This window comes from Vulpes lagopus, chromosome 7, assembly GCF_018345385.1.
Source record: "Vulpes lagopus strain Blue_001 chromosome 7, ASM1834538v1, whole genome shotgun sequence".
In the NCBI taxonomy this organism is placed as follows: Eukaryota; Metazoa; Chordata; class Mammalia; order Carnivora; family Canidae; genus Vulpes; species Vulpes lagopus.
Genome location: NC_054830.1, coordinates 20,477,923 through 20,487,655, shown reverse-complemented (window position 1 = coordinate 20,487,655; position 9,733 = coordinate 20,477,923). Strand labels below are relative to the sequence as shown.

The 9,733-nt window shown below is 62.3% G+C and overlaps 1 protein-coding gene across 1 annotated transcript; it reads left to right on the top strand.

Annotated features, from left to right (window-relative positions):
• Nucleotides 1–2,204: 2,204 nt before the first annotated feature.
• Nucleotides 2,205–9,523, top strand: DUSP7 (dual specificity phosphatase 7). Its single transcript, XM_041763950.1, has 3 exons — nucleotides 2,205–2,855; nucleotides 4,337–4,771; nucleotides 7,449–9,523. Exons 1-3 carry the CDS (start codon nucleotides 2,339–2,341, stop codon nucleotides 7,754–7,756), a joined length of 1,260 nt encoding a protein of 419 aa, XP_041619884.1. The 5' UTR covers nucleotides 2,205–2,338; the 3' UTR covers nucleotides 7,757–9,523.
• Nucleotides 9,524–9,733: the final 210 nt, after the last annotated feature.

Genomic DNA, 9,733 nt, shown 5'->3' with positions numbered 1-9,733 from the left:
TGAGGGAGACTCACAGTTACAGGGCAAGTCCCTGGGCAGAGGCGGTTCCGGGCCTCCCCCTCTCTGACCAAGGGCAAGTTCCTGCTGTGCTCTGTAAGTCAGAGGGGTCTGTGTCATCCACCCCCCACCCCCCGCCCTGCCCCACTTGCACACAAGCCTGCACACATATACACATGCACCCAGGGCATCCCTGCTGTGATCCATTTTATGCATTGTCTAGCTGTTCAGACTGGAGGCAGGCCTTCCATTCAGGAACCAAGGCTTTGGGCTACTCCTCCAAGTTGACTGACGGGGGCCCAGGGCCCCTGTGGGAAGCTCAGAAGTCTGGCCGGCTGTGCTTATTCTCTTCCACTCCTTTGCTTCCACTGTCACCTTCTCCTCAGGTGGCTCCACCCTCCTGTACTCATCTGAACCCCACCTCTTCTAGCTCCCATCTTCACACTCCTTGCTGGGGGATGCCCCACCTCCTGGGGAGTTTCTCCATGTCCCCCACATCTTCACAGGTCTCTCCTCTAGCCTGTCCCAACCCCCAGGAGTCCTGAAGGGGAGACAAGGGAGCCATCACAAGCTAGTGGGAGGGGCGGCAGGGCCTCCCTCCTCTGTCCAGGGAGGTTCTTTCTCCTACATGGGGGGACAGGGACTGCGAGGACACAGTGGGGGCTCCCATTTCAGATGCGCCCCCACTATTGAGAGCAGTGGCCAATTCCTCATCAGGCACTGCCGTACCCGAAGCCCCAGCAAGCCCGCAACAAGCCCGCTGAGGAATGATTCACCCGCCAGCAGCTCCCCTCCCGCGTGGGTCTGCTCAGGCTTCTTTTCAAGCGCTGCGTCCATCCCTGACAACCAGCAACCCGGAGTGCCAGCCGGGAGCCCGACCTCGGAGAAGCACCCTCCTAGCGGGACAGATCTGTGATGGGCTTGCTGGGCTCCGTCCAGGCAAAGTGGCTGCGCGCCGGCCAGCCTCGGGCGGAGTGGGAGGTTTAAACCCCGAGCGAGGGGAGGCACCCTGCCCGCGGGGAACGGGCCGCGCAGACGGCGGGGCCCAGCCGCTAGCTCCCTCCCCGGGCAGATGACACAGGCCCCGGAGGGAAAGCGCGGCACGCCGTGCGCACGCGCGCCGCTCCAGTCGAGCCGCTTTGTTCCAGGGCTACCTGCGGCTCCATTCACCTCCTCCGCCCCGCCCGACCGCCCGCGAGCCGACACACCGCGCCGGCGGAGGCCCCGCCCCCTCCCCTGCGCGGGGCGGACCCGAGCCGAGCCCCGCCCCCGCCCCAACCGCCTCCTCCGGCCGCGATTGGCCGTCTGCGCGACGCACTCCCGCCCCCGGCGCAAGGTGGTTGGTGCGCGGGGGAGGGGCCGGAGAGGCAGAGCTGCCGATAAAGGAGAGCGCCCCTCCCACCCGCCCCCGAGGAAAAGTCACGTGGCGCTTCGCTCGGCGCCTGTCACCTCCCCGCCGGTGAAGCCTTCTTAAAGGGCTCGCTCGCTCCTCCTAGGCGTCTAGCCCTTTGCAGGGTCTCTCCAGTCCTGCCCGCGGAGTGTGGCGCGGCCCTGGGGCCCTGCTGCTCCTCCAGCCCCCTGTCTGCCGATTCCCCATCTGGCCGGCTGGGGTGGGATCCCCCTTCCAGGGGTAGCCTGTGGCCGTCGTAGGGACTGGGCAGTCGCCCGAAACGGTGACCTCCTAAGCACAGTGCCTGGCACGTAGTAGGCGTTCAATATCCATTTGTTGAATGAGCTCGCTGAGAAAATGAATGAATGGGGTTGACAGGAGGAGGGGACATTGGCTCAGCGTGACCGCCCCCACCCGCCGCCCTGTCCCGGGGGAGACTCTGCTTCAGCGCAGGAGGGGAGGGAATGCCGGGCGCAGGACGCCCCTAAGGCAGCTCTTCGCGGTAGGACTCGGCGGAGCTGGGAGGGGACTCGGCTTAGGGGAAGGGGCTCGGCCAGGCATCCCAGACGCGTCCTGGCCAGGTTCCCGCCGAGCTGGGGCGAGGGCCCCGGCGGGCGCAGGTCTCTGCGCGCGCGGGGCCGCGAGCGCGCCCGCGTCCTCCGCGGGGAGGGGCGGCGGAGGCGCGGCGCCTTTAAGCCCGGGCGCCGGCCCCGCGGCCCCGCCCCCCGGAGGACGCCTCGGCGCGCGGCCGCCGGAGCCGCCGTTTAATTGGGGCTGTCAGGCCGCGGCGCGCGCGGAGGGCCGGGCGGGACGGAGGCCGGGAGGCCGGGGCGGCGGGCGCGCAGCTCGGCGGGAGGCGGGCGCCCGGAGACGCGGCTGGGGCCCGCGCGGCCGGGGCGCCGTCCCAGGGCAGGGCTGCCCGGCCCCTGCCCCGGGCCGCCCGCGCTCCCCATGAAAAACCAGCTCCGCGGCCCCCCAGCGCGGGCGCACATGTCGGCCTCGGGGGCGTCGGCTGCTGGGGACACCGGGGCGGGGTCGGAGCCCGGTGCGGGGCCCGGGTCCGGCACTAGCACCGGCGCGGGAGCGGCGACGGGCGCGGGGGCCATGCCCTGCAAGAGCGCCGAGTGGCTGCAGGAGGAGCTGGAGGCGCGCGGCGGCGCGTCCCTGCTGCTGCTCGACTGCCGGCCGCACGAGCTCTTCGAGTCGTCGCACATCGAGACGGCCATCAACCTGGCCATCCCGGGCCTCATGCTGCGCCGCCTGCGCAAGGGCAACCTGCCCATCCGCTCCATCATCCCCAACCACGCCGACAAGGAGCGCTTCGCCACGCGCTGCAAGGCGGCCACCGTGCTGCTCTACGACGAGGCCACGGCCGAGTGGCAGCCGGAGCCCGGCGCTCCCGCCTCGGTGCTTGGCCTGCTCCTGCAAAAGCTGCGCGACGACGGCTGCCAGGCCTACTACCTCCAAGGTGAGGGCAGCCCTGAGACCCCCGTCCGGGACTGGGGCTCTCCCGAGGCTCCCTGACGCCCCCGCCGGAGGCTGCTTTCTCTCCATGCGCTACGCCTGCCCGGCCGGCGCCACGTCGCCCCCGGCTCGCATCCGCCTCTACCGGGAGCTCGGCCCCCGCGGTGAGGGTTTAGACTGGCACGAGGGCCCCCTCTGCACCACCTTCTCGGCACGATTCGAGTGGGCTGAACAAACTTTCCCGGCCTGGGCTTTCCTTTTTTTTTTTTTCCCCTGTTTTGGGACCATGGCAGCGCCTAGGTTCCTGCTGAGCCCCTCAGACGAGGAAGGGGCCGCCTCCTGGGACCCCAGAGATGACAGGGCACCCATGTCCAGCTCCTCCAGCCTAGAATGTGTGTCCCTGGAAGACCAGGGTCAGGATATAGGAGCCTTTGGCAGCATTAATCCCCACCCCCAAGGTAGGGGGACGTTTGGGTGGGGGGACTCCGGGCATCCCCGCTTTGGTCTCACTACTTGGGGGTCACAGCCTTTCAGAGGCACTTGGGGCAGGACTATAAGCAGCGTCCCCTGCCCTGGCTTTCCGGGACCCCCAAGTCCCCAGCCTACTGCCCTAAAGCTTGTGGAAGGGGGAGGCAGCTGGGGGGCGAGTGGCTGCAGCCGGTGTTTCCAATTAACATTCCAAAATGGCCTCTCGCTGGCAGCGGGCGGGCAGGCGGGGAGGGGAGGGGAGGGGAGGCCTGCGGCACCCTCGGGCGCAGGGCCCATCCTAGCTGCAAGGCGCTCCCCGGTTCGGGGCTGTGTAAACCCCGCAGCCCTCCCCCTCTGTGTTTCTAAGGCTGAGGGTCTTGAGTTCCCAGGGGGAGAGGTGGAGTTGGGACCCCTTTTACGAACTTGCCACTGTGAGAGGAAAGAGCCAACCAGTACTTTCACGCTGCCCGCCCTGACCGTGGTTGGGGGTGAGGGACAAGGACCGGAGTCCCTCTGTGGACCTGTAACGGACCTGGACCCAGCTCTGGCCCCGCTGTCTCATCTGTAAGAGGGGTTCACAAACCCACAGGTGCTGAGTCGAGATGGGGTTGTCTGCTTTCCTTTACCGTTTAGTGGTTATGGAGCACCCATGGGTGCCAGGTGTGCATGGGAGCTGTGGAAGAGAAATGAGCTGGGGCCTGTCCTTAAGTGCCCTAAAGCTGGTGATATGGCTGGGACCCTGAAGCCTTATGGGTCAGGGTATGGAGCTCAGGCATGTCACTTCATCTCCTGGGGCCTCAGTTTCCCATTCTAAGTGGGTCACTGGATAGATGATGTAGAGAACATGGTACACGTGTAATATGCTTGGCAGGACCCATATTGGCCGTTGGTGGTGTCATAGCGCTTGACAGGGGCAGCCCTGGCCACCACTGTTGGTTTTGGGCAGCCCATTGGTCTGGGGGCATCGGCCAGTGGCATGGGGAGTCTCTCACCCAGGCCCTCTTACCCCGGCCACAGGTGGTTTCAACAAGTTCCAGACAGAGTATTCAGAGCATTGCGAGACCAACGTGGACAGCTCGTCCTCACCGAGTGGCTCACCACCCACCTCAGTGCTGGGCCTGGGGGGCCTGCGGATCAGCTCCGACTGCTCAGACGGGGAATCAGACCGAGAGCTGCCCAGCAGTGCCACCGAGTCGGATGGCAGCCCCGTGCCATCCAGCCAACCAGCCTTCCCCGTCCAGATCCTGCCCTACCTCTACCTCGGCTGTGCCAAGGACTCCACTAACCTGGACGTACTCGGCAAGTACGGCATCAAGTATATCCTCAACGTCACGCCTAACCTGCCCAACGCCTTTGAGCATGGTGGCGAGTTCACCTACAAGCAGATCCCCATCTCCGACCACTGGAGCCAGAACCTCTCCCAGTTCTTTCCCGAGGCCATCAGCTTCATTGGTAGGTGTCACTATGCTCTGGGTGGGGTTGGTGGGCAGGTGCGTCAAGGTGTGTACGGGACTTGGGTGTCCCTGGCGCCTGACTGGGTACCTCGGGGCCTGTCGGAGCCTGTGTGTGCCCTGCATGTGCCAGCTTGCACCCGTGGCCGAACCCAAGCCTGCTGTGAGTCACCAGGGCCCTCGGGACCTGAGCAGTCCCCTGAGTCCTGGATTCCCCCACCCCCCAACTGTTGGTACCCCATGGACTCTACTGTCCAGCTTGTGTTTTTCTGGCTCTGCTGTTTTGGGCTCAGCAAGCTGAAACATCACAGCTCTCAGACCTCCCACAGGTCTTACTTGCTCTGCATCACGCCTCAGCACACATGTTTTCCAGGAGGGGGCTGCACAGTGCCTCTTTGGACTTTATTTTGTACCTGAGGGGGTTGAAGGGTAGCCCTGGAGCCAAAAGCTGACCTCAAATGGGCAGCTATTGGAATGTGGTGACCCAGAGTGGCTCAGTAGGGCCTTGGATGCTCCCGGCAGTCAGTGGGGCTTGCTTCGAGTATAGGGGAACCTCCCCCAGAGCAGTATGTTCTGCTGTTTCGCTTAGAGCCCTCAGCCCCCTTCCTCCCCAGCTGACTCAAGCTCCACCAGTTGCCTTATCTTTGCCCTCCCCATCCTGCTTCCTCTGTGGCCAGCTGGAGGCTGTTAGACTGCAGGCCATCTTCCTGGCCCAGCTCTTACCCAGGGTGTGGGGAAGGATGAATGTAAACCCGTGGCTCTCTGAGCATGGTGACCCCGTGTTTGTGCCCAGCCTCCAGTGCCAGAGAGGAGGTGGCCTGGGCAGTCATCTCCTGCTGGCGGCTGTGTCCAGTGGAGGGCGTTTTGGTGTCAGCTGGGCCGGGCTAGCTTTAATAACAGGAAGTGGGAGGCTTCCCCGCCTCATCCGCTTACTGGGAACCAAAACTAGGTGCCTGGCTGGGAGGAAGGAAGGAAGCTGAGGCCTGGGGGAGGGGCCGGGACTGGGGCGTCGGGAGCTTCCCAGCTCTGCCCTGGAGGACACGGCCAGGAGGTCTCTGGGTGCCACCTGAGTGCACACACTCTCCTCCAGCAAGACGGGAGGGGAGAGGGGGACCCCAGACTCCCAGGGCTGAGCCTGGCTCATGGGTGCCTGGATCCTTCCGAGAGGCCCCTCTGCATCTGGGGACAGAATAGGATATAGGGGTGGGGGACAAGTGAAGGACTAGAGGCCCAAGCATCCCCTAGGACTTAGCGGGACAGGATCAAGCCCCAGCCCCCACACTGTTCAGCCACACCCTGAGAAGGCTAAAAATAAAGCCAGTGGAAGCAGTTTCACTTTGGATCACTCGGGAGTGGGTTTGGGGGCCAAGCGTTTCCCAGATCCTGGTATGTCCCCTCCTCCTGGAGACTCCTCTCCACCACCCCATTAGCCCCAAGTCTCAAGGTCAGACCACGGGACTCTGCACAAAGCTACAACATCTCTCTCTTCCCCTGCTAGTCTTGCCCCCAGGCAGTCCCTGAATCTGGATTAAGAACCTCCTGCACGCTTAGCCCTGGGTATCCTTCCAAGGGGTGAGGAGGGGCAGCTCTGCCAGAGCAAATGAGCACTAGGGGCTGAACAACTTGGGAACCTGTGCAGCGTCCTGTGGGGGTGTACTGATTGAGTGCCCACTGTGTGCCTGGGCACCCATCGGGCCCAGAATCAGAGAGGTGTGGGGACCTTGAGGGCCCCAGAGAGCTGCCTCTTGTTAATCTCCGTGCTTGGCACAGCTGTGGGACGGGGAGAGGCAGCAGCCCTTGGGCCCCAGGAGGAGTGATTACAGGACTGAGCTGTTCAGTGGCTCTGCCAGTGTTTATTGAGCTCCTACTGGGTGTCAGGCAGAGGAGTCGGAGAGCGGCGCTGGGGGAAGCTGGGAGGGTCCGCAGAACCTGGTTGGCTGCGGTGGGAATGTCACCGGTGCAGGGGCCTGCTGGGAAGTCCCATAAGTGGCTGTGCAGGAGTAAGGCTAAGGTGTGGGGGACAGGGCAGCGCTGAGTGTAGGGCTGGGCCCCCCATTCCCTTTCAAGGGCTTCCCTTGAGCCTGTTCCCAGGAGGCCCTCGACGAGGGTCCCCACAGGAGCCCCAGGAGAACAAGCTCGGCCTCTGCTGACAGGCCAGGGGCTGACAGTGGTGTGCTAGGAGTTAGGAGGAGCCTCTCTGTGGTCTTGGGCTTGTCACTCTGTTTTTGCGGCTGTGACCTCATTTATAAAATGAACTTGCTGACCGTGGTGCAGATGGCCTGAGAGGACACGGGTGACCCCCTCGGCACAGGCCGGGCAGTCAGCTGTCGCAGTAGTGGTCCGAGCAGTAACTGTGACCATCACTAGTGCCAGTGTTCAGAGAGCCCTCTCTTGGCTTAGGTCCTTACAAGAGCACTGTGAACAAGGGGGCCCATTTTATGGATAAGGAAATTGAGGCCCCGGGACATGAGTGACTTGAAGCTAATGCGTGGCAGCGCCCTCTCCACAGTCGTGCTCTTGACCTCCACCTCAAACTACCATTCCACCCTTGTGGGCCTCCACCAGGTCCCCCAAGAGTCAGTCAGCGCCAGCTAGTGACTATGCCAACCTCTGCGCCCCGGCACCACCTCCAGCTCCCCGGAGGAGGCGCCTTCCTAACCCATGCCTGTGTGTTTCAGATGAGGCCCGCTCCAAGAAGTGTGGCGTCCTGGTGCACTGCCTAGCAGGAATCAGCCGCTCGGTGACAGTCACCGTGGCCTACCTGATGCAGAAGATGAATCTGTCGCTCAACGATGCCTACGACTTCGTCAAGAGAAAAAAGTCCAACATCTCGCCCAACTTCAACTTTATGGGGCAGCTGCTGGACTTCGAGCGGACGCTGGGGCTGAGCAGCCCGTGCGACAACCATACCCCCAGCGAGCAGCTCTACTTCTCCACGCCCACCAACCACAACCTGTTCCCGCTCAACACCCTGGAGTCCACGTGAGGCTGGGTGCAGGTGGGCGGGGCCGGCCCCTCCCGACGCCCACCTTGAGCCAGGTGGGCGGCCCACTCCTGCTACGTCCAGCCAGAACCTAGACATCGTGGGCCATGGCCTGTGCCCAGAGGCCCAGGCTGGTGGGTGGCCGAGCTTCCCTCAGTGCCCGGAGGGGGCGGACCCTGCAGCAAGGCCTCTCTCCACAGGACATCCCTGGGAGGCCCTGAGCTCTGGGACGCATGGCCTCGGGAGGCTGGTGGGGCCTCACCTTTGTCCCAGGATACTCCACCGGCAGATGGCCCGGCCAGTTTGGCTGTTTTTTTAAAGACACATCCACGGACCTGAGTTTACTTTTTACATTTGGCAGGTAAATCCAAGCTCCCCGGAGCATGGCAAGTGTTCAAGCTCTTCTCGATTTTTCTTTTTTAACGAAAAGTGTTATTTTCAGGCTACATGCAACAGTGGATTGTATAAACCAGTATTTCATCCCTTCCCTGATCCTTCGAGAGAGAGAAGTGTTCTCAGTTTTGTTTTTCTTCCTATTTCCAAAAGCAATGATTGGGTTTTTTTTGTTTGTTTGTTTTTAATGGAAAAAGACAAACCCCATGTTGATCTTGACCAAATGCGTTTTGCACATGTGTGAAGCCTCCCATTTCTGCAGCAGGCCCTTCTCGAAGGGGCGGCTTGCTGCTCTCTCGGCATCAGACCCCCAGTCCTGCCCACGTCTCTCGGCCCAGCCCCATGGCACTGTACTTGCAAGACGTGACTGCTGGGCTGCCGGGTGGCCTGTGTGTGGCCTGTGCGTTCTCTGCCCTCCAGCGGCCTCTGCAGCTTCCCTGAGGCAGGAGATGGGAGGCTCTGCTGCCACCCCTACCGGAGGTGGGGCTGTGGGGGGCTGCCAAGCAGTAGCATTAGCCCTCTGGGCTCAGCCCGTAGGAGGGCCTGGGCCCAGGGCCCTTTTTCTACGTACCCACTACTTCTGTCTCTCTCTCTCTCCCCCTCCCCCCGTTTGTTTGTGACTGAGAGAGGAGGCCCAGGGGCTGGGGGAAGCTTAGGTGGTGGAGACCCAGCCCTGTCCCTCACCCTGGCTGTTGCTTCGGTCTAGCTGCCACTCCTAGGCCCCTTGTCCCGTGGACGCTTGCCCTGCACTCATCTTGCCCATGCCTTCTACTACCAGGAAACTCGCACCCGTTTCAATCCCAGGGCAGGGGCGGAAGGGGCAAGGATGGACAAGTGAAAGGGGTATGGGGCTCTGTCCACCCCCTCCCAGGATCCACAGAACAAAGCCACGGATTCCGTTATCTTCCTCCAGTTTCGTTCCTTCTCCAGCCTGCGTCCCGCCAGGTGTCAGGACGGCACAGGGGCCCAGGAAGTGGGGAGTGGTCAGCCCGGGGTCCCTGAGTGAGCCAGTACCTGGTGTGTGAGCGAGGCCACGGAAGCTCTGCCCCACTGCGTCTTACCTCACGGGGCGGTTTTCAGGGATTCTTAAAGGCAGCGGATTAAAATCTTGCCACAGTCGAGAAATTGACAAAAAGCTTCCATGCTGTACATGGTTCTTTCTCTTTTTTACTTTTAGAAAGAAAAACCTGGAAAGATGCATCAGATTTGTGTAAATGAGAGTATGCCAGGAGGGTGGCCAGTTTTGCTTTATGATCTTATGAAGGAAAATTTGTGACCCAACATACGTGTATACACACACACATACATATATATATATCCCGAACCAGCAACGGGACTTTGTTTATATTGCAAATAAATATTATTTTTTCTTTAAAACAAGTTGTGGTGTCCAGTAAGGGCCTGGGGCCAGGGGCTGGTGGGGGAGCAGCATTCCAGCACCTACTTTGGGTGATCTGCTGGGCCGGGAGGGGGAGGAGTGGCCGGGCCTGGGGGGAGACAGCTGAGGTATGGCATTTCCCCAGCCTTTGGGTGCTATAGACAGAGACCACAGGGCTTTCTCCATGGGCTTCTGCTGATTGGTTGACA